General features: G+C 42.2%; 1 protein-coding gene across 1 annotated transcript; it reads right to left on the reverse strand.

Annotated features, from left to right (window-relative positions):
* Positions 1 to 23,484: 23,484 nt before the first annotated feature.
* On the reverse strand, positions 23,485 to 24,024 carry LOC137633050 (uncharacterized). The gene has a single exon (XM_068365216.1). It carries the CDS (start codon positions 24,022 to 24,024, stop codon positions 23,485 to 23,487), a length of 540 nt encoding a protein of 179 aa, XP_068221317.1.
* Between the last annotated feature and the right edge of the window lie 678 nt (positions 24,025 to 24,702).

Below are 24,702 nucleotides of genomic sequence, written 5' to 3' on the forward strand. Positions count from 1 at the left end.
GCCTCTCTCGAGAGGGCTACAATCTCACTAACCCTGGCCCCGGACGCGAGTGCAAATAGGAAAATAACTTTTTGTGTCAAATCCTTTAACGCACACTCTTCATTGCTCAACAGAGAAGCGAAATGAAGAACTTTGTCTAAAGACCATGAAATGGGCTTTGGAGGTGCTGAAGGTCTGAGCCTAGCGCAGGCTTTCGGGACTTTATTAAAGATCTCGTTACCTAGGTCGACCTGGAAGGCATATAGAATGGGTCTTGTCAAAGCAGACTTACACGCTGAAATCGTGTTAGCTGCCAATCCTTGACCATGGAGGTGGATGAAGAAAGATAAGCAGAAGTCTGTCGAGATCTCCTGCGGATTCTTCGCCTTGACAAAGGCCACCCATTTTCTCCAAGATGACTCATATTGCCTTCTAGTAGATTTGCACTTATATTCCTCAAGGAAGTCTATGCTGGCTTTCGAAATCCCGAAATGCTTTCTCACCGCTAGGGAGAGAAAATCATGAGCTGCAGGGTCCAGGTTTTCTGTAATGAAGCGCAGACAGTCGACTTCTGGACTCGCTGGGTCAGAACTGGACCTGGTAGCGGTACAAACTTCAGCTGTAGTTCCAATGCCAGGGGGAACCACACGCTGTTCGGCCACTTGTGGGCCACTATTGCCGCTACCCCCTTGAAGGATCTCAGTTTGTTGAGGACCCTCAACAGAAGGTTGTGAGGAGGGAACAGATAAATCCTGGACCATCTGTTCCAGTCGAGGGACATCGCGTCCACTGCTTCCGCTAAGGGGTCCTCGTACGGGGACACGTACAGGGGCAACTTCTTGTTGTCTTTCGTCGCAAAGAGGTCTATCTGCAGTTCTGGGACTTGATTCAGAATGAAGGAGAATGATCCTGCATCTAAGGACCATTCCGACTCTATTGGTGTGAACCTGGATAGAGCGTCCGCTGTCACATGGCGGACTCCTTGAAGGTGAACTGCCGACAGGTACCACTTCTTCTTTTCCACCAATCGGAAGATGGCCAACATCACCTGGTTGAGAGGTGGTGACCTCGATCCTTGTCGATTCAAGCATCTCACAACTACCTCGCTGTCCATCACCAACCTTATGTAGATCGAGTGACGCGGGGAGACTTTCTTTAAGGTAAGGAGCACTGCCATAGCTTCTAGAAAGTTTATGTGAAAGGTCTTGAATAGCTTGGACCAAGTCCCCTGGACTTTTTTCCGATGAGAGTGACCTCCCCATCCCTCCTTCGAGGCGTCTGAGTGAATCGTCACCGACGGGGGAGGTGGCTGAAGGAGAACCGACTTCTTTAGATGTCTGGCTTGGGACCAAGGCCTGAGAAGAGTACTTAGCCGAAGCGGAACTGGTCTTCTCAGATCTCTTCGCGCGTTTGATGCATAACTTCTCCAAACTCCGGTTGCATCCTTTAGCTGTGCTCTTAGCACTGGGTCTGTCACCGAAGCAAACTGGAGAGAGCCCAGTACCCTCTCCTGTTCGCGTCTTGATATCCTTTCGGAATCTAGAAGTCTCTTGACAGAACCCGCTATCTCCTTCCTTTTCTTCGCCGGGATGGAGAAACGGTGTGACAAAAGGTCCCAGTGGATTCCCAGCCACTGGAACTTTTGAGATGGAGAAAGTCGAGACTTTTTTCTGTTGATCTTGAAGCCTAGGTACTCTAGGAACTGGATCACTTGACTGGAAGCTTGCAAGCATTCTGTCTCGGATGCTGCCCACACCAACCAGTCGTCCAGGTAGGCTACTACCTGAATTCCCTTTAGGCGTAATTGTTTGAGAGCTACGCTCGCAAGCTTCGTAAAAATCCTTGGGGCTATGTTTAGCCCAAATGGCATGGCTCTGAAGGCGTATAGTCTTCGTTGTAGCCTGAACCCTAGGTAGGGGGAGAGTCGACGACTGATTGAAATGTGCCAATAGGCGTCTGACAAGTCTATAGAGACGGAATAAGCCCTCTTGGGCAGTAAGGTCCTTATGTGTTGCAGTGTTAGCATTTTGAATTTGCAATTCACTATGAACTTGTTGAGTGGCGACAAGTCCAGAATGACTCTGAGCTTTTCCGAGTCTTTCTTGGGAACACAAAACAGCCTCCCTTGGAATTTGATGGACTTCACCTTTCGGATCACATTTTTCTCCAACAGTTCTTGAACGTACTCCTCCAGAACGGGGGTGGAGTGTTGGAAAAACCGAAGGCACGGGGGTGGAGTGCTGTACCAGCTCCAGCCCAGTCCATTCTTGAGTAGGCTGTGGGCCCAGGGATCGAAGGTCCACCGATCCCGAAATTTCAGAAGTCTCCCTCCTACCAGTATCATCTCACTTGGACTGCCGTTCTGAGGTCTTGCCTCTCTGACCACGACCACCCCTGAATCCCCTTCCCCTTGAGGGGCGCCTAGACGAGCCTCTGGCTGCTCCTCTAGGCTTTGCTCGAAAGGAAGTAGACTGCCCTTCGAACGCTGGGGTGAATGCCGTGGACTGTGTCGACACGGCCTGGGGTACCCACTGAAAAGTGGTCGGGGTTTGTGCCACGATCTGGGGCACTGGAGGCAATGGCAATTGCAGTTGCTGTTGCTGTCTAAAAGGCTTGGCTGGCCGAGACGGTAGCCTAGTCCTCATAGTCTTCCTCTTTGGTTGAGGACCCTCATCCGGGGAAGACTTTCTTTTGATAGCCAGGCCCCACTTCTGGAGAAGGTTTCTATTCTCCAAGGCGGCCTTATCAACAACTTCTTTGACCAAGTCGGTAGGGAAAAGGTCTTTTCCCCAAATGTTGGAGGAGATTAGTTTCCTTGGCTCGTGCCTCACCGTAGCCGAGGTGAACACGAACTCCCTACAAGCTCTCCTTGCCTTGACGAAGCCATAAAGGTCCTTCGTCACTGTGGCCAGATGAGTCTTGGCCACCACCATGAACATTTCATGGACCTTGGGGTCACTTGCCATCGTCTCAAGAGTAGTCTGAAGAGACATTGAGGCAGCCAGTCTTTCTTTTGTCTCGAACTCTCTTCGCAAAAGAAAGTCAGACAGCTTAGGGAGGTCCTCGCCGAACTGACGTCCGGCAATATCAGCCTCCAACTTTCCAACTGAGAACGTAAGATGGACGTCCTTCCAATCTTTGTGGTCCATAGGTAGGGCCAGCGACAAGGGTTTATACTCCTCCAGGGAGGGGCAAGGCTTGCCGGCCTCGACTGCTTTTAGTACAGCCGCAAACCCTTTCTGTAAAAAGGGGAAGGCTCTAGCAGGCGAGGACACAAAGGAAGGGAGCTTCTTGCTCAATGCAGCTACCTTTGAGTTAGAGAAGCCCCTCTCTTTCATCGAGGATGAAAGTAGAGCTTGAGCCTTAGCATGGTCCATCACTATGACCTCCTTCGGCTCTGTCTCCTCCTTTGAAGCTGGTTCCATCCTCAGCCGGACACAACAGTCCGGATATGATGCCTTGCTGGGCCAGAATTCCACCTCCTCCAGGGGAACTGAGCCCAGCTTGTCCGAGATGACGATCTTTCCAGTCGTCATCGGCATGTGCTCAGCATACCTCCATGGGTTAGCATCTGAACACAAGGGAAGGTCTTTCACATTGAGCTTTTTCTGGGGCCCATGTGATTCTGCAAGGCACTGCATCCGCAGTTCCATTGCAGCCGCCTTCTCCTGATTCTCCTTCTGCATTTGTTGGATCATTCCAACAATAGAAGAGAGGGCCTGTCCCAGCTCTACTGGGAGGCCAGCCGATGTTGAGGGAATAGGCTCCGGAATCTGAACCGGAGTAGCCGACACCTCGTCGACCTCTTCCTCTACAACGCCTGAGGCTTGGACTTCATCCTGGGCTTCTGCCAGGAGGTCTTCCTCCAGACGCTCATCCACGTCAGACATCCTGTCATCTAACTGGATGTCTTGCATCGCGACCGCGACTTCAGCATCCACCTGGATCTGAACTTGGGGGATCTCCTCTTGAGGCTGGGGAATCACTGCATCAGCTGATGCCTTAGGGAAAAGATACGCCCTCATCTTCTCACTTGGAAGATAAGGGCCAGAGGTGTTCTTTTGGAAGCCCCTTACCCAGGTACGAAGCTTCTCCCTTGCTATATCCCTTGATTCCGCCGTCCTAGGGGAATCAAAGGCCTCATTAATCAGGTTAGTGCACACAGTACATACCTGAGGGTCCCAATACCGGAGATCATCCTTGGAGACAGCGCATGCTGCGTGTCTCCTACAAAACTCATGTCCGCAGAGGTTCTTGCTGCGGACGTTGCAGAAAACACTTCCGCACTTCGGAGGGTCCTTCTGTAAAAAGAAGAAATTTCCATGAGTATCAAGTGAACTATGTATCACTGGATATGCATAGTATAGCATAACAATTCAGAAAGGAAAGACACACACTTGTGTTTCCCTCACAACCCATTGCTGCAGCCTTCCAGATAATAAAATCGAATGGTTAATCTCTTCTAGAGTAACCAATGCAAAGTTTCCAGAGGAAACAGGTGGAGCTCACACCTAAGCAATGATTTTAAAATCCTGGATAATAGACAGGAAAGAACTCACTTTCCTATCTGTAGGGCAACAGCAGAGGGCTGTGCAAGAAAACACAAAAGTGTTAGAACACACAGTGCTGTACCAAAACCCATACTATAGTTTTCTTCTTACAGTATCTGTTATACTGAAGAATACTGGTACAGTATAGGAGGTTATGTGCCGGCCGGCACACACCATAACTAGCTTTAAAGTATACTACTTAACAGCTATAAGGCGGCAGAACGCTGGTTCAAATGCATGTGCCGGCCGGCAGTAACTGCCGGCCGGCACAGCCAATGTCGGTCGGCAATGACTGCTGACCGACCACTACACAAGGTAGTACCCGGCTGCCGGCCACACTCTTGGCGACCGGCAGACAAGGGCTGACATTAGCCGGCCGGCAAAGGTACAGGACCGATGCCAGCCGGCAGCAAAAGAACCAGAGGGCTACAACTGCCCGGCTGCCGGCCTCATAGGCCGGCAGCCGAGTCGGGTACAGCACTAGAAGAAAACAGAATGGATGCCGGGATAAGAGTGTACACTACCTCCAGGCCCGGCAATCCGAAAGAGTGCATATAAGGAAGGGGAGAATCTAATTCAGGCTTCCTGACCAATGCCGTCTGACTCTGCAGGCAGGCATGGATGAGGGACCAAGGGAGGTCCGGGCAGCACTCAAAACAGAAGACCCTTGCCGGCCAGCAGCTCTGCCGGCCGGCAAGGGACTGAGTCAATTCCACATCCTAACCTATTCTAGGTCCAGATGTAGAATGACGTACAGTACTGTAATGGCTAGGCCATTACAGAGATAGAGGGGGAAGGGACAAAAGAGGGTCCTACCAACCTTGCTTTAGTGACGGATCACCCGCAGCCATGAAACTTATCTCAGCCTAAGGGAGATCCAAGGGGGGAGGCCAGCAATACTTGCCAGCTCCCAGAGCATCAAAGCAAGGAAGGTGTTGCTACTCCCAGGGAAAGAAACTTACCCTCCCCCGAGAACAGCAACAAGGACTAGTCTAGTAGATCACAAAAGAAGGAATCATCTCGTACAGAAACCTTCGGTAGTGACCTAAGGAGGCTAAGCCTCCTATGTCTGTGTCAGGCCAGCGAGGGAGACTCTACCCCAAGCCAGACAAACACAGACTCAGACTAAAAAACTCTGTTGTTCTGTCCCTCTTTGAACCAGACTTACTGGAACAGGAAGGTACAGTAACACCCCAGTATAGTTTTATCGAAAAATAATTCAGATAAACCACTTAGGGATAAGCCCAAGGCTTAAACAGAGGGAAAGAGATTGCATACCTTCTCCGAAGAAAAGAAAGCAACTGGGGAGTATGAGAAAGTATACTAAGGCTCCATAAGCAACTTAGCCTAGGCACCAAGAGAATCGATTACCTAAATCACCGAAACTCACTCGTATACTATCTTGGAAATATTCCACATAATCTTAAATGTATAAAACATAGCCTAAAGCTTCAATAAAATTTTAATACACTCGGAAAACCAAAATCATGCATGAAGTACTAGGACCAAACGACTAGGCTACATGGCCTAGCGTAGGCCAGAATTGGCGAATACTTCGCCAAAATAATACTAAAGCACGAAAGGAAATCCTATGTAACGCTAAATAGCTAAAATTTATTAAAGCAAAACAACGGGGAATGTCGCTCTGACTAACTAAACTTATACCTAGCGAGCGACAGCGTCCATGACGCCTCCGGTAAGCTACGGCTCTTGTAACAAAGATTAAACCTTATTAATCACTTAAAAATTACCAAGAGCCTACATTTATACATAAAAGACATGGTACTCAACTTATCAGAGGCCGACGAAGTTGGAGAATCCATGAAAAGTAGAATAAATCCAAGATTTGCGAGAAACACAGGAAAAAACACCGAGTTGTTAAGCTACGCAAAAAGGAATACAGATGGCGCCAGGATTGGCGCCAGGCACGCTTACGAAACGGGAGATAGGGAGCCTTGGGAGCGGCTCCCCCTTTTTCTTTCCCGATTTCGTTTCTTGCCAATTGCCCCCTGCGATACGTAATCTCTGTTCGGGGTGCAGATTGCCATGTGGCGTGTCAAGAATACGTCCTCTGATATGTCGCGATATCCCTTTCACGAGGGATATTCGCTCCAGGAGTTAGAATTCTGGTACCTTAAGGTAAATTCTCTGGGAATATCGCCGTAGTTGTAATATACCCTAGGAAGCTACCCAATATACCCTAGGAAGCTACCCTATAGGAACTTCCATCAGGACGACATGGCTTGAGCCCAAATATATATATATATATATATATATATATATATATATATATATATATATATATATATATATATATATATATATATATATATACATAATTTGATGACTTGAAGAAAATAGCAGACAACTTAAGACCTAAGAAATCAGTGGTCTTTATAAAAAAACGAGGGAAACATAGCATTTGGGTCTACACCTCCATATGCATCAACATCAAGGAATAGTGTCTTAATTCCAAAGGACTTAAATGTTAAACTAGTTAGTTTTGCCTCAGAAAAACAGGTATGAGGAAGATCTAGTTTCTCAATACTCTATTTACTGTCTTATGGTCAACTATCTCAAAAGGTAATTATACAATATCCCCTTTAATTTTTTATTCCCCCATTAATTGATTTATCATAGAAATTAGCGAATTAGTTACAGGTAAGAAAATAATACCCAGCAAACACACACACACACATATAAACACGTGTGTATGCGTGTGACGGTACCCTGTTCCTACTCTTCCCGTAAGCTAACTTTCGTTTTGACGTTCCGATTGCGTATCAATCTTTTAGGAGTCCTGGTGTAGGGCAACAAACTCTTTCCTCAGAGCATTCGTTTGACCAGTTCCTCTCTTCCTGCCTTTTCGCTTCTTGGTCGAATTTCTTTTAACAAACATCTTGAAGGCGTTTCATGACGACGGAACCCAATTGAACCATTGATCCCTTTGTAATTAAAATATCCTTTTTATAAGACAGTAAGATGTCTCGTGTCTCAAATTGCCTCTCCTGATGATGATGATTTAGATTGACCCGCCTATATACAAGGCGGACCACGGACCATTGCGTTGGCAGCCCGTAAGGGGAACGGAGCGTTGGTTGTATCTTTTAAAAGCTGTTACTTGTGTTGGATGACATGAACACTGACGACAGACAGATGATGATGAGGCTGACACTAAATGACGACCGAAGCTGGAGCCCGAAGTTCAAATCCGGGGCATCGTAAACCAAAAATCTCCGATCCCAAAACCGTTCCTTCGTCGGTCCTAGATAATCATTTTTCTTATAAGAGCGTGCTAACAAGAAGACGTCCAATTGGAGTGTCTTTCCTTAGAAGGTCTTCCTTTTAGAGGGGGAAAAAATTACTTCAGATTGAAGAATATTAGCTCTCTCTGATCCTTCAATATTCTCTACTTCTGTGCAGTTTCCGCCTTATTCTGCACAATCTTTATTTTTGGATCTTCAACATTATGGACTTTACTTTCTCATCTCAAATCCGCACAATCGTAAAGTGATCAACAAAGAATAATTAGTTCTCCTTTTCTTATTCTTTATTTCTTCTCTCCCGTAGTCCTTCCTGTCTCTCTCTTCTTCCTGTATTTTTTGACCGAATCCTTGCAAATAAATCCATTATTAGTCTTGAAGATTCTTGTTTAGCTTTTTATAACTGCCTTCCTGATTCCACTTGTCGTTGATTTCTTTTTGACGATGTATTATGGTTTCCTTCCAAAATCGCAGACTCAATAATTCTCTTAACTTTCGCCAAAGCATTTTCTGCATCACCCAAATCTTGTTTCCTTTCAATGGCCTCAGAGGCAAGTCAGTGACAAAATCTTGCAAATTTGGGTTGATCAATAAAACGATTAAAACAATCTTTTTACCTTTTCTAATATTCCTTCTCAAGACGAATGACAATTTGAAGCCGATTTGGAAGTGCACCGGTATTGCATATTTCTCCTAACAGAGAGACTAATAATATTTCGGAGCTCTGACAGGAAAGCATTCAACTTTCCTATTGATGACGAAAGACAAATCAGAGTCGAACAACGAGTTGGGAGAATTTTGAAGTCTATTCCGGATGGGAGCCTGTTAGGAATTTCCAAAAGGAAGACGTCCAATTGGAGTGCCTCTCCTTAGAAGTTCTTCTTTTTTGGAGAGAAAAAAAAAATACTTCAGAGTGAAGAATTCTTAATCTTTCTTTGGTCCATCAATATTCTCTTCTTCTGTGCAGTTTCCGCCTTATTCTGAACAATCTTTATTTTTGGATTTCAACATTAGGGACTTTACTTTCGCCTTTCAAAACCGCCCTATCGTAATCTGATCAACAAATAATAACTAGTTCTCCTATTCGGATTCTTTATTTCTTCTCACCCGTTCTCCTTCCTGTCTCCTTCTTCCTGTATTTTCTGTCCGAATCCTTTCAAATAAATGTTATTAGTCCTCAATATTCTTGCTTTGCTTTTCATGTCTGCTTTCCTGCTTCCACTTGTCGTTGATCCCTCTATGACGAGGTATTTTGGTTTTCTTTCAAAGTCGCACACTCAACAATTCTCTTAGCTTTCACCAAAGTATTTTCTGCAAAACCCAAATCTTGTTTCCTTTTTAATGGCCTCATGGTGAGTCGGTGATAAAAGCTTGCAAATTTGGGTTGGTCGATAAAACTGTCACAACGATCTTTTTAGGTTTTCTAACATTTCTGCTCGAGACGAATGACAATTTAAAGCCGATTTGAGAATCCATATTTCTCCTAACAGAGAGACTAAGAATCTTTTGGAGCTCTGACAAGAAAGCATTCAACTTTTCTATTGACGACGAAAGACAAATTGGAGTCGAACAGGGAGTTAGAGAAGTTTTGAAGACTTTTTGAAAACTTTTTGGAGCCTGTTAGCGATTTCCAAAAGGTCTTCAAGTTTTTTAAAAATAAGCTAGATACAGGAACTCTTTATTGTTGGCTCAGCGGGGCTGCCTGCTTCCCGCTAGCCCGGAGGGCCTTCCCCCTTCCCACTGGCAGGGCGGATTTCCCCCCTTCCCGCTGGCCGGGCGGGGCTCTCCCCTTCCCGCTGGCCGGGCAGGACTCTCCCCTTTCCGCTGGCCGGGTGGGGCTCTCCCCGCTGGCCGGGCGGGGCTTCCCCCTTCCTGCTGGCAGGGCGGATCTCCCCCCTTCCCCCTGGCTGGGTGGGTCTCCCCCCTTCCCACTGGCAGGGCGGATCTCCCCCCTTCCCCCTGGCTGGGCGGGTCTCCCCCCTTCCCGCTGGCCGTGCGGGGCTCCCCCCTTCCCACTGGCTGGGCGGGGTTCCCCCCTTCCCGCTGGCTGGGCGGGGTTCCCCCCTTCCCGCTGGCAGTGCGGGGCTCCCCCTTCCCGCTGGCAGGGCGGGGCTCCCCCCTTCCTGCTGGCAGGGCGGGGCTCCACCCTTCCCGCTGGCAGGGCGGGGCTCCCCCTTTCCCGCTGTTAGGTTGGGGCTCCCCCTTCCCGCTGGCAGGGCGGGTCTCCCCCTTTCCCACTGGAAGGGCGGGGCTCTCCCCTTCCCGCTGGCAGGGCGGGGCTCCCCCCTTCCCGCTGGCAGGGCGGGGCTCCACCCTTCCCGCTGGCCGGGCGGGGCTCCCCCTTTCCCGCTGGCAGGGAGGGGCTCCCCCCTTCCCGCTGGCAGGGCGGGGCTCCCCCTTTCCCGCTGGCAGGGCGGGGCTCCCCCTTTCCCGCTGGCAGGGAGGGCCTCCCCCCTTCCCGCTGGCAGGGCGGGGCTCCCCCCTTCCCGCTGGCAGGGCGGGGCTCCCCCCTTCCTGCTGGCCGGGCGGGGTTCCCCCCTTCCCGCTGGCCGGGCGGGGTTCCCCCCTTCCCGATGGCAAGGCGGGGCTCCCCCCTTCCCGCTGGCAGGACGGAGCTCCACCCTTCCCGCTGGCAGGACGGGCCTCCCCCTTTCCCGCTGGTAGGTCGGGGCTCCCCCCTTTCCGCTAGCCGGGCGGGGCTCGCCCCTTCCCGCTGGCCGTGCGGGGCTCCCCCCTTCCCGCTGGCCGGGCGGGGTTCCCCCTTCCCGCTGGCAGGGCAGGGCTCCCCCCTTCCCGCTGGCAGGGCGGGGCTCCACCCTTCCCGCTGGCAGGACGGGCCTTCCCCTTTCCCGCTGGTAGGTCGGGGCTCCCCCCTTCCCGCTGGCAGGGCGGGTCTCCCCCTTTCCTGCTGGCACGGCGGGTATCTCCCCTTCCCGCTGGCCGGGCGGGGCTGCGCCCTTCTCGCTGGCAGGGCGGGGCTCCCCCCTTCCCGCTGGCCGGGCGGGCTTCCCCCCTTCCCACTGGCAGGGCAGGGCTCCCTCCTTCCCACTGGCAGGGCGGGGCTCCCCCCTTCCCGCTGGCAGGGCGGGTCTACCCCCCTTCCCGCTGGCAGGGAGGGGCTCTCCCCTTCCCTCTAGCAGGGCTAGGCTCCCCCCCCTCCCGCTGGCAGGGCGGGGCTCCTCAATTCCCGCAGAGTGTCTGCGTTCTTTTGATTCTAACTGTACCAATGAGATACGTCTGAAAGGTCCAAAGAATATATGGCTGTTTAGGGGATTCCTCTTCTCCTTTATAAATAAGATATTCTTGTACATTTATTCTCACTGTGAATACTAGAATGCCACCAATATTAATGCCAATCAAGATTTCCAACTTTTTCTTTCGTGTCTATTATATATATTTTATGCTCATCACATGATAGCTGTCTGGATTTATCTACACACACGTGCGTGTGTGTGTGTGTGTGTATATATATATATATATATATATATATATATATATATATTATATATATATATATATATATATATATATATATATATATATATATATATATATATATATATATATATATATATATATATATATATAATAGTCGTAGGTTGGCCAGGGTACGAGCCACCCGTTAAGATACTACCACTAGAGAGTTATGGGGTCCTTTGACTGGCCAGACATTACTACATTGGATCCTTCTCTCTGCTTACGGTTCACTTTCCCCTTTGCCTACACATACACCGAATAGTCTGACTTATTCTTTCCACATTTTCCTCTGTCCTCATACACCCGACAACACTGAGATTACCAAACAATTCTTCTTTGCTCAATGGGTTAATTACTGCAATATAATTGTTTAGTTCCTACTTTCCTCTTGGTAAGGGTAGAAGATATTCTTTAGCTATAGTATGCAGCTCTTCTAGGAGAAGGACACTCCAAAATCAAACCATTGTTCTCTAGTCTTAGGTAGTGCAATAGCCTCTGTACCATGGTCTTCCACTGTCTTGGGTTTGAGTTCTCTTGCTTGAGGGTACACTTGGGCACACTATTCTATCTAATTTCTCCTCATCTTGTTTTGCTAAAGTTTTCATAGTTATAGAGGAAATATTTACTTTAATGCTGTTACTGTTCATAAAATATTTTATTTTTCCTTGTTTCCTTTCCTCACTGGGTTATTTTCCCTATTGGGGACCCTAGGCTTAAAGCATCCTGCTTTTCCAAATAGGGTTGTAGCTTAGCAAATAATAATAATAATAATAATAATAATAATAATATACACACTCATATATATATATATATATATATATATATATATATATATATATATATATATATATATATACATATATGTGTGTGTGTGTGTGTGTGTGTGTGTGTGTGGGCGTGTAGAGAGAGATATACATATATATGTATATATATGTGTGTGTGTGTGTGTGTGTGTGGGCGTGTAGAGAGAGAGAGAGAGAGAGAGAGAGAGAGAGAGAGAGAGAGAGAGAGAGAGAGAGAGAGAGAGAGAGAGAGACTGCCATCTTGCTTGTCACTTCGGAATAACACTAGTTTCCACTGCCAATGTATTTTTTACTAATTCAATTCATAACAAATTATGTTTATAAACTACAACAAGAAATGCCAAAATTCCTAACAGATAATCCCAGTATTTCACATCTTCTCATCAACTTTCAAATCATCAACCCTAGTCAATCTTATAGCTTTATCAGTGTTCGTCTTAAAACAGGGTAATAAATTATTCACGAACGATAAAAAGTCCAAATTCTCATACATCTCGACTCCAAACTATAAAAAACATATGGTAAATACGTAGAATACTAAGAATGTCACTCTTCAGTACTCACCATAACAGCTAGGCTAACACCTGTCAAAACAATGTCCAAACTTCGATCGTCTTCAAAAGCGTAGACTAAGATTTCAAAAGGTTTTTCCATACTATAGAATAGCATCAAACATTGCTGAATCACGAGATGCATACATAATGTAATATTCAGACTTCGAACGCCAACATGTTAATAATAATAATAATGTAAAAATATGTCACACTGACTCACAAGTCATCGTCGAACTGGAAGTAACACTTTCGTCCGAAATGTAACTTTACAGAGTTTGCGTGCACATTTCTCTCGCTGTATAGTAACACGAATTGTTGTTGAGTTACAAGCAATACACGTATTCAAGCATTTCCACTTTGTACACCGAAAAATAAAGAAAAATGCGTCACAATGGTACTCCTCAACTCTCTCACAAGATAAACTTATTCGCTCTGGTCAGGGTTACGAAACCAAAACAAAAACTAAAGTTTTGATTGGTTATATTTCTCTGTGGTGGAATGAGTCAACCAATGGGGTTGCAACATTCTAGATACATCGCCAGGGTAAAATGTTGTTTTAGTTTTTTTTTTTTTTTTTTTTTTTTGGTATACAGTTTTTCATACTTCTGACCCTACAGTAATATTTAAAAAAAAAAAAAAATTACCAGTGTCACCTATCGAATATGACTTCTTTTATGTTTTTTAGTAAATTTGAAAAGCTTGGCTGCAATATCATAATGAACTACAAAATCTCAAGTGTTCAAGAAATGTTTAAAATACGATCACTTTATTTAATTACTTTGAAAAACTTCAACCACGTAACTGAAATTCTGTTATGGCAAATTGCATCTTAAATTTGATTTTATTTTCATTTTCTTTTCTTTTATTTTATTTTCTTTTGTCATAGTCACCCAGGGTATAAATACTTGGAGCTGTTTCAAAGTCTAGTCTGCTATAGCTACTATCTATTGGCTACTACTAACAGACTGACTCTTTATTCAAAAAAGAAATCAGGAAAAGAATTATTCAAAATATAGAGGGAAAAAATAGAAATAAATAAAGGGATGAAAAACCAGAAATTCAAAGAAAGGAATGGCTCATAGCTTTATAATAGAGAAATTGGTATGGATAAGGCAATCCTGATAATAAAAGAAAGGTTAAGTATGCTTAAACTTAAAACAAATTTGAGGGGAATATACAAAGATTACGTTTATGGCCTGGGCAATGAAGATAATACAGATTAAACTGAACATTTAATCTAATGCTCAAAATTAGGAAAGTTAAGAAAACACGATATAAGAGTGGATATATTTCTTATGTGTTTAGAGTTCTTCTAATATTAGTTTGTTTAAATGTACTTCCATTACTTAAGAATAATGATTTAGTTAAAGGGATGCCTTGATTGAAGCCTAAAATTAAATAAATGGGACAGCATATTGATAAATTAAGTTACGTATATTCCTAAAAACAAAAAAATCTAGACTTGAATATAAGAATATTCGCAGAAAACTAAAACGGTGTTATTTAAAAAAATGAGTGATGACACAAGCGCTTTAGCGCTTAATGAATATATATATATATATATATATATATATATATATATATATATATATATATATATATATATATATATATATATATATATATATATATATATATATATATATATATATATATACTGTATCTATCTATCTATCTATCTATCTATCTATCTATCTACCTATATATATACATATATATATATATATGTATATATATATATATATATATATATATATATATATATATATATATATATATATATATATATATATATATATATATATATATATATATATATATATATATAATAACTAGCTAAGCTGCAACCCTAGATGGAAATGCAGGATGCTATAAGCCTAAAGGCTCCAACCCAGTCAACTACATGAAAAGTAATGAATTTAAAATGTCTTAGGATCATTAACCACTTTAAAATAGATCTGATATAAACCAAGAAGAGAAACTTACAGTTTAGCGTGCGTGCGTGTGTGTGTGTGAGTGTGTGCGTGTGTGTGCACGGGCGCACGTACATAAAAATCTCAAACTTCTAAAACTAGATTACAATATCAAGCTCGTCACGAAGAGATTGAAGTAGCTATTGTGGTTGCATTGACCAGTCCTGTCTATTGGAGCGTGGTTCATTTTCATATTATTCTGTATAGAGTGATGTCTATGTTGTTTTCTTATTGTTATTGTAAGATTCCATCACATGCCAGCCTTGGCTGATTGAATCTTTACACTCACACACACAATATTCAAGTATATATATATATATATATATATATATATATATATATATATATATATATATATATATATATATATATATACATATATATATATATATATATATATATATATATATATATATATATATGTATATATATATATATATATATTTATATATGTATATATATATATATATATATATATATATATATATATATATATATATATATATATATATATATATAATACTGGGCAGGCAGTTAATTCTAATAACCAGGCCTTCTCCATCATGAGGCTTAATACTACACAGTATTCTAGAAGTTTTATTCCAGCCGTGACCAAGCTGTGGAATGATCTTCCTAATCGGCTAGTTGAATCAGCAGAACTTCAAAAGTTCAAAGTTGCAGAATGTTTTTATGATGAACAGGCTGACATAAGTCTTTTTATAGTTTATATATTAAATATCTGTTTTGACGTTACTGTTTGTAAAATTATTTATTGTTAATTTGTTGTCATTATTTATTTATTTTTCCTTATTTTCTTTCCTCACTGGGCTATTTTTCCCAGTTGGAGCCTTTGGGCGTATAGCATTTGCTTTTCCAACTAGGGTTGTAGCTTGGCTAGTAATGATAATAATAATAATTCTCCTCTGTCTTCATACACTTGACAACACTGGGATTACCATACAATTCTTCTTTGCTCAAGGGGTTAACTACTGTCCTGTAATTATTCAGTGGCTACTTTCCTCTTGGTAAGGGTAGAAGAGACTCTTTAGCTATAGTGAACAGCTCTTCTAGGAGAGGAACACTCCAAAATCAAACCATTGTTCCCTGGTCTTGGACATTGCCATAACCTCTGTACCATGATCTTTCACTGTATTAGGCAGAATTCTCTTGCTTGAGGGTCCACTCGGGCACAATATTCTATCTATCTATCTTCCTCTTGTTTTCTTAAAAGTTTTTATATTCTATATATGATATATTTATTTTAAAGTTTTTACTGTTCTTAAAATAGTCTATCTTAAATATTAATTACTTTTCTTGTAGTTTCCTTATTTCCTTTCCTAACTCGGCTGCTTTCCTTGTATGAGCCCTTGGGCTTATAGCATCCTGCTTTTCTAACTAGGGTTGTAGCTTAGTAATTAACAATAATAATAATAATAATAAATATGAGACACTTACAGAATAAATAATTTCTGAGAGCTTTAATGCAACAGAGCCCTTGTTAAACTGTAGAGAATTAAAGAAAAAAAAAATACAAGCTGTATAGAGGTAAGAAAAATTGAAATTATTATCACTATTAAAAGGGAACAGATTAACCAGCCCAATGAACAAAGCTCAACCCTTACACGCTATTAAAAAAATTCCGTGATTTTAATGTAAAAATCTACTGTTCTCAGCCGTATTTCAGTAAAATACAGGTGACCGTAATTCTTACCCTACTTTGTTATTATCTTTTATGGGTTGGTGATCGTAATGTCACTCCTTAACGTTAATATACTGTATCCACTTTAAAAACAGTAAATGGCTGGCAGCATTTATTCCAGGATTTTTACCGTTTTGTTTTTTATTTATTTTTTTTTTTACGACAAATTTTTAACAGTGCACAGAGCTGGCCCAATTAACATCGAAAAAGAAAAAAAATATTGAAATGAATGTCAAATAAATAAAACAAAATATATATTAAATATAATAGATAAGAATAAGTGAATTGAGGTACTTTTTTTAATAAATAGAAATTTAAATTTTATCTATAAAACCAATTTTTCTTAAAAAAGTTGAAATCCTAAACACTGAGAAATTCTCAGAGTCGATTAAATGGTCAAGGAAACTTTTCTCTCCAGAACATAAATCTCTTTCTCTTTTAAAAATTTACAATTGATAAAATATATATTTCATAGTTAAAATACAATCACACTCAATGCACCTGGGTACTGCTTCACGAGGTGTGCTCATCAAATACGCATGCGTCAGTTTTGTGGGACTATTCGTAATCTGGCTAAAATTCCTTCTGTCTTCCTTTCTCTTTATAATGACGATTCACATAAAGGAACAACTGGCTTTAGTTCTTTTAACTTAATACCATCAGATTCGTTATTCCACTGATCGTGTCATTTTGTAGCTATGAAATGCTTCAACTTAAAGGTGTCTGGTTTCAGTTCAAGTTTCATCAGAATAGATACTCACTAGAACATCAGCTGGGTAAGCCCATTCCCAACCCCCCTGTTGTGCCCAACCACGGCAGAAGCCTCCCCAGTAAATAGCTTAAACTTACGGTCCAAGGCTGGGATCGATCTGTTGCCATGCGAATGCTAGGCGAACACGTTGCTACTGTACTAGCCAGTGTTATTCAGTCTTTCACGAGAAGTGAAAGACTGAATAACACTGCTTTATTGAATTGATTAAATATTCAGCTGCAACATCGGCTTTTCCAATACTCATAATCCCAACATGGGCAGGAACCCAACATATTTCTATATTTACCGCGCGGGAATAAAACCTGTCAAGGAGCTCTTTAAATTTCTATACCATTTGATTGAAATGCCAACAAATAAGTGACTGAATATAGAAGACACGCTTTGGAGTTCAGATACAGACACAAAATCTTGCAGTAGGAGTCAACTAATCGTGCTGATCTTTCTGATCTTTCGTAGTGTTATGGAAAGTTAGCTTAATTAAATCCAGAACACTTTACACGGAGCCAAGAAGATAATACTTTTCTTTACAGCACTTCGTAAAATTAATACAGATACTTTTGATCAAGTATTTACAAATCAGGTACTTTGTTTTACATTATGCATGTTGCATAAGATTTTTCATAACTCTGACCATCCTTTACATTCAGATCTCCCTGGACAATTCTATCCTGTTCGTAAAACTTGGCAGGCAGTTAATTCTAATAGCCAGGCATTCTCGTCGTACACCAGACACCATACCATATCAGCTCCGATCAACCAATGAAAACCAATGAAAATTCCAGCCCTTTCACTTGTAATCCTGATCCTGGGTATAAATACCACCCGACTGCAGCATCCACCTTGAGCACACAAGGCCTCAAACCTGGAGACAACAAGATACACAGCCAATCCCTAAGCCAAAGGATCCAACAAACCCTAGGCCAATAGCCTTAGTATCCTGTATGGTAAAAACAGGAGAAAAAATGGTCCTAAACAGGTTAAAATACAAAATTGGCCCCCTAAACAAGCAGCTATATGCATATCAGGAGGGAATTGGTACCTCTGAATGCATCACAGATGTATTAAGCTGCATAAATCAAAACAAGGCAACAATAGTCTTCATAGACTTTGAAAAAGCCTTCGAGCTAGCAAGCCCAGTAGCAGTGCTGCAATCAGCAGCTAAAAAAGGAGTCAAAGGACACCTACTAGCATGGACTGAAAACTACATGCTAGGAAGGCAAGCCAGAGTCAAATTTCAAGGAGTGATATCCACGTATCATGAATTGGAAAATGGTACGCCACAAGGAGGAATTCTAAGCCCCCTCCTTTTCAACATCCTCATGGAAAATATAGCCTCACTTCAGCTACCAGGAGGAGTAAATATATTTATCTATGCAGATGACGTATGTGTAATAGCTCGAGGGCCAGTCAGGACAATAAAAATGCAAAGAGCACTCAATGCCATCAGCCACAAATCCAATGAGTTTGGACTAAAAATAAACATTGACAAAACAAAAGCAATGACAATCAAAGCCCCAAACCCTGTACAACCACTCACAATAGGAATGGAACCCCTAGAATGGGTGGACAGATACACATACCTGGGAGTAATAATAGACAAACAGCTCACTTTCAAGCATGAGATAAAATATCTCAAGGAAAGAACAAATGCCAGAAATACAGCTATGGGATATATGTGCAGGCTCAATGATGGAGCAAATGAACACGTCCAAAAGAAATATTATCTGGCCTGTTCCAGATCATTAGTAGATTATGCCACCCCAACACTCCTGGGGCTAACAGATCTACAAAAAAGCACAATTGAAGTGATTCAAAACAATGCCATGGGGCTCATGTTGGGAGCCCCAATGTGGACAAGACTGTGCAACCTAAGGTTGGAAACTGGACTACCAACCCTTGAGGACAGAATTGCACTAAGAAATGCAAGCATAGTTGCAAAGATGTTCCTGTCAGACAGAGACTCAATCGCCAAAAAAAAAGTAAGAGAGGAACTATCCAAACATCCTGAAGTGCAAACCCCAAGTTCTTATGGCAAAGACCATAGCAATAACATTAAAAGACTTGGCCTAACAGAAACAATCCTACAACTAAACCCTGACATAGCACAGAGTACAATACACATTCCACCATGGAAAAAACAAGTTGCTAAATTCAACTACACCAAACTCCCAAGGGCAAAAGAAAACTGCACAATAGAGGAACTTAGAAACGCAGCAGAAGCAGCTATAAACTCTGTAGAGGCAATAGGGGCACAGATCTACTATACTGATGGTACAGTAGATCCTGGAACCCAAACAGCAGGAGCGGCAGTTCACTCCTGCAATTTCACAGCTTGCTGAAGAACATCCAATAATGTCTCCACCCTGCAGACAGAGCTTGTTGCAATACAGTAAACATTAAAATACTCTATTGAAAATGAGGAGGGACCAGTAGTCATTCATACTGATTCACGATCCTCAGTGCAAGCCCTACAGCAGGACAAAAACAAAGAAAACAAATCCCTGATAGCGGACATTAAAATCCTCTTAAATCAGCATAATGAAAGGAACAGACTAGTAACACTAAACTGGATCCCCAGTCACATCGGGATACCAGGGAATGAAAAGGCTGATGAGCTAGCCAAAAGCACCAAATACATTCACAATGTACAGGTGCACATACAGCCTGCACTGCAACAAATCAAAAGTAAAATAAAGACACAGCTCAAGGACAACCTAATCAAGGAATTACATATGAGGATAGAGAATGGCTCTCCCTCTGCAACATGGTACAAATGGGCCATGGAACTAGAACCTCCTCCCATAGACAGACACACCCCAAGGAAACAGGCTGTATGTATACACAGACTCCGGCTGGGATACAAAGCAAACTGGGAACTCGCAGATGACATCCAGAGAAGGTGTGAACACTGTGATGTCATACCACAACAAGCCCTCCTGCACTATCTACTAGAATGTAGAGAAACAGCACAACTACGAGGTGATCTACTTGTAGACACCAACTCACCACAGGCTGTGAAAGAAGCGGCCACACTGGCAAAAGCAATTGTCGAAAGCATAGACGCACACGCACAGTTGCTTTCAACACTACCTCCACCAAGGTAAGACCTCATCATTTCATGCACCATCTCATCCCCTCATTGTAAGGCTTTATTCACATCATCCTCTTTAACTTCTCAACTAACCTACCACTAAAAATCTCTCCGCAGGGACCCTAGGGAGTAACCCCACCTGCACGGTTTTTCTCTAATCTTCAAAAGCCTTACACCCCCAATTTTCAAACTACCACTATCCGAGAAATGATGGCCCTCTACCACTACCACCATCATCCTTACCCTATCCACATCTTTTTCTACTACTAAAAACCTTTCAAATTTCCATTAATGCAATCACCTTAGAATTTTTACAGATCACCTACGGGCTAACCAAGGGAAAGGCCCGTGCCAACAAGTGTTGGCTTTAATACCCCAAGAAGAAGAAGCATCCACCTCACTCTCTACCTGAAGAAGAGGAAGGACATATCCTCGAAACGCGTCGTAGTTTTTACTATTTTGTACCAAAAGTTTTACTTGTATTTTGTGAGAATATACTTGAAAAGTCTTCCCGATTTTGTCATTCACCTGACTGATGAATTTTTCAAGTCTGCTGGCTGATTGCAGCGCTCTAGAGAAGAGAATTATCCGGAAAATGGAAAAATTGGATAAGAAAATAAACTCTGCCGATGCAGCCATTACTTTTAACTCAACCTGCCTAAAAGAGGGTCTCCTACCACGATATTATTATTATTATTATTATTATTATTATTATTATTATTATTATTATTATTATTAGCTAATCTCCAACCATAGTTGGAAAAGCTTGATGCTATAAGCCCAAGGACTCCAACAGGAGACTAAAGACTTTCTTGTTCTGCAAGTGCTTCGATAAAGTGGATTTGACAATAAACGAGCAATATGCAGTGTGGATTGCAGAACGCCTATGAAGGTCCTGTAGAGAGTAGGATTCCCCTGCAGTATAGGACCAGAAAAACACCCCTTGGGGTAAAGTAAGTTATGTACCAACAATCATAATATTTTGGAGAGAGCGACGAACCTTGAACCTGTCACAGCAAACTCTTGGTTTCTTTCCAGGCTGACGATGGCAAAGTTATCCTTCGACTGGACCACATGACTGGAGTGTTCCTGTCCTACCTCTGCGGCGTGGTCATCGGTTCTCTGGTCTTTTTGACAGAAAAAGTCTTCGGTCGACATCCTCATAATACGAGCTAAAACCTTCTGTCTCCCTATCACTTTTTTTCCTCTTTATGAGTAAATAACATTTAACTGAATATAGTAATGCTTTTGGATCCCTTTATGAAACAGTAAGAACCCCATTAATCTTAAGAGTAAAACTATTTAATCCTCTTGGTGAATCAGGAATGGACTTTCTCATACTTATACCTTTATTATCATTACTACTGGCTAGGCTACAACCCTAGTTGAAAGCATAATCCTATAAGCCCATGGGTTCCAACAGGGTAAAATAGCCCAGTGAGGAAAGTAAATAAGGAAACATATAAATCACAAGAGAAGCAATGAACAATTGAAATAAAATATTTCAAGAACAGTATACTTGAATACAAACATAACTTTTCTTCGTAGAAGATTGGTTAATGAGAATTCCTTGAGAATACTCGACCGTACCTTTGTAATCACAGTACTGGTCTACTGTAAGTGTATATACAAAGAATAGCCAAAGTATTTAGCCTACTGAGGAGTTTGTAAAGATTCATCAACAAATTAAAGTAATTTGATCATTAATATATCCCCATTGATGGGTTGGGTTACTCCCATCTTTTCTGTTCATTTGCAAATAAGAAATAGTGGATTTACTGTACTTAATTTACTTTAAGGGCTGTTTTCCTGGTCCTATCATCATCATCATTATCATTATTATCATTATTATTATCATCATCATTATTATTATTATTATTATTATTATTATTATTTTTTTTTTTTTTAGCTACAACCCTAATTGGAAAAGCAAAATGCTATAAGCCTAAGGGCACTAAGAGAAAGATGGCCAAGTGAGGAAAGGAAATAAGGAAACAAATAAACTACAAGAGAAGTAATAAACAATAAAAATAATATATTCTAAGAACGGTAACATTAAAATAGATCTTTCATAAACAAACCATGAAAAGCGACTCACGTCAACCTGTTCAATATAAGAATATTCTCAAGAAAATTTGAACTTTCAACCTGTCAGTCAAAGAAGCCTTTACAACCACCAGAGATTCTTCATTCGTGATCTCTAGTAGAATCAAGGTCAGTGAATAGAGAATAAGTTGCATGATCATGAGTGATTTAGTCAATGAAAACTGACCTCTATGTTCTGATATGTTTTCAAAATGGCTACAAGATACAAACTAGAACGGGCACTCGGTAGAGCACATACCTCCGCCTAAAGCAATTTGTATATCACAAGATCGGCAATTGAATTATGCCCATTTTGGTACTATTTCATGCAAATCAGATAAAAATCGGTCATATGGCAATAAAGACGCTTTTGACCTTTTTGTGACGTTGACCTTGACTTTTGACCCAACCATTCCCAAAATCTAAGCAAATTTTCCTTGGATCATGGCCAATCATACCACCAAATTTCATGAGAAACAGTCACACGGTCTTTTAGTTATGCTAATCACAAACACAGACAGACATACAAAATATACCTTGGCAACTGCGCCATCACAAGAAACTGGCTATCCTTTGATGAATCTAGCCACTGAATTCTCTATGGATTTAGTCAGTCTGTGAGACGACTAAGGAAATCTAACTGAGGCCCTTTGCGTCAATAGGCCTAGGAGGAGATGATGATGGAAGTTATAAATGTTATTAAAAAAAAATTGAAAATAGATATTAAAAAAATATGATGAACAAATCTTTAATTAAATAAATGACGGCTGTTGAGGGGTGGGGTTTATATCTGCAATGGAAGGCTCTTAGTTATCTATTACAATTAATTCCTGTTGCAGAGCAGAGTATGTTATCCAACCTTTGATCCTATTGAAGGAATGGAATTGGGTTCATATCGTGAGTAGTTGTTCTCGTTGGAATAATTCATCTATTCTTGCAAAGAGAAAAACAAAGTTCGAGTCTTCTACGCATACAATTATGAAAGTACTCTATTTTAGAATTTTCAAAAGCTATGAATAGATCGACAACTTTTATATAACATAAAACGTAATACTGACTCCCTTGCGAATATAATGTCCCGAGGAAACGTGAGACATAAACTAGAAGGTTATTAAATTTGGAAATTCCTTAAATAAAGTTTATTAAAAAAATTATTGCAAACAAAAACCAAATTAACATATAGATAGATTAAATTAAATAACTCCTTTCATAACACTTATCCATTGTCTTCCTATGAATTAGCCTTTGCATTCACTATCTCCTGTGAATAAAGCAAGACAAATCATTTCCAAGTCACGAAGGCAATCATGGAATTCCGGAAGGGTAGGTCGATTCTCCTTGTGTGGACTCAGAGCCTTTACAACAAGACCTTCCAGCCTTTGCCACTGCTCAAGAGGATACCTTCGGTCTCTTAAAAGGACGTCGTAAACGAGGCGTCCGAAAGAGTAGACATCATTTTCGGGACAAGTTGGCTGTCCGCAAACGCTCAGCAATGGATCATACTGGCTCCACAGAGCAGAATTCAAGGGGACCAGCTCCAATACCATCAGTTTGCCGAATGGACGAGCGTAGCCAAAGTCCACGATGGTAGGGTTCAAGGTATCGTCCACGACGATATTGTTGGCATGCAGGTCATTATGGCCGAAGCCTCTCTCATGAACGTCGTGCAGGATCCTGGCCACCTTCTTCAAGACTCCGACGAGCAGCGCCCAAGAGGCTACACCCAGTTGGCTGGCAGTTTGTAGTTCGAATAGCGTGAGAGAACCATTATAAGACATGACAATGTCTTTCGGTCCCTAATTCCCATGTCTTCCATACAATTCCGGGACTCCACTGATTCCGGATAATGTCTGCAAGACGACGGCTTCACGCTCAAAATCAACAATGTCTTCGAGCTCTGGATAGATGAGACTCTTGATGACTCCACTAACCCAAAGGCCTTTCACTTTGACCTGGCAGTGTTTTACAATACCGTAGCTTCCCATGGCAAAGATTTTCCCAATCTGGATCCAGCGTGACGTGATGCTTCTAAAAACACATTCCTTGTTCCCGTCGTCTTCATCCTCTATTCCCAAATCTGGCTTCTGAAGCGCTGGGTTTCTGCTCCCTTCCTCCCAGGCTTTAATGAAATCTTTCCAAACGCCATACAACCATTCTCCAATGCCTCTGTTGTGCCAGTCCTCCTGTCCTTCTGTCGACAAGGAATGCTCAGCTGAAGAACTCACAGCGCTCTCGTCTCCTGAATGGAAAGTTCCATCCGTAATGGATGGCTCTTTTCTCCAGCAAGAGCTTGAAGCTGCTTCATCGGATGGCAGCTGGTTTCCTCCAGTCCGCTGCGGGATCTCCAGCATCCTTCCAGCGCATGGATGATCATGGCCCCCTCTCAACTGGCCTGTTGTGTCCCTTTCATCCATATGTCTGTCGTTATCTCTGTCATCACGATCTGCAGAGCAGAT

This window comes from Palaemon carinicauda, chromosome 42 (genome assembly GCF_036898095.1).
Source record: "Palaemon carinicauda isolate YSFRI2023 chromosome 42, ASM3689809v2, whole genome shotgun sequence".
NCBI classification, from domain to species: Eukaryota; Metazoa; Arthropoda; class Malacostraca; order Decapoda; family Palaemonidae; genus Palaemon; species Palaemon carinicauda.

Bases quoted from the DNA above. Each gene is read 5' to 3' on its own strand.
- LOC137633050 (XM_068365216.1), bottom strand. From the start codon at position 24,024: ATGTCTTATAATGGTTCTCTCACGCTATTCGAACTACAAACTGCCAGC.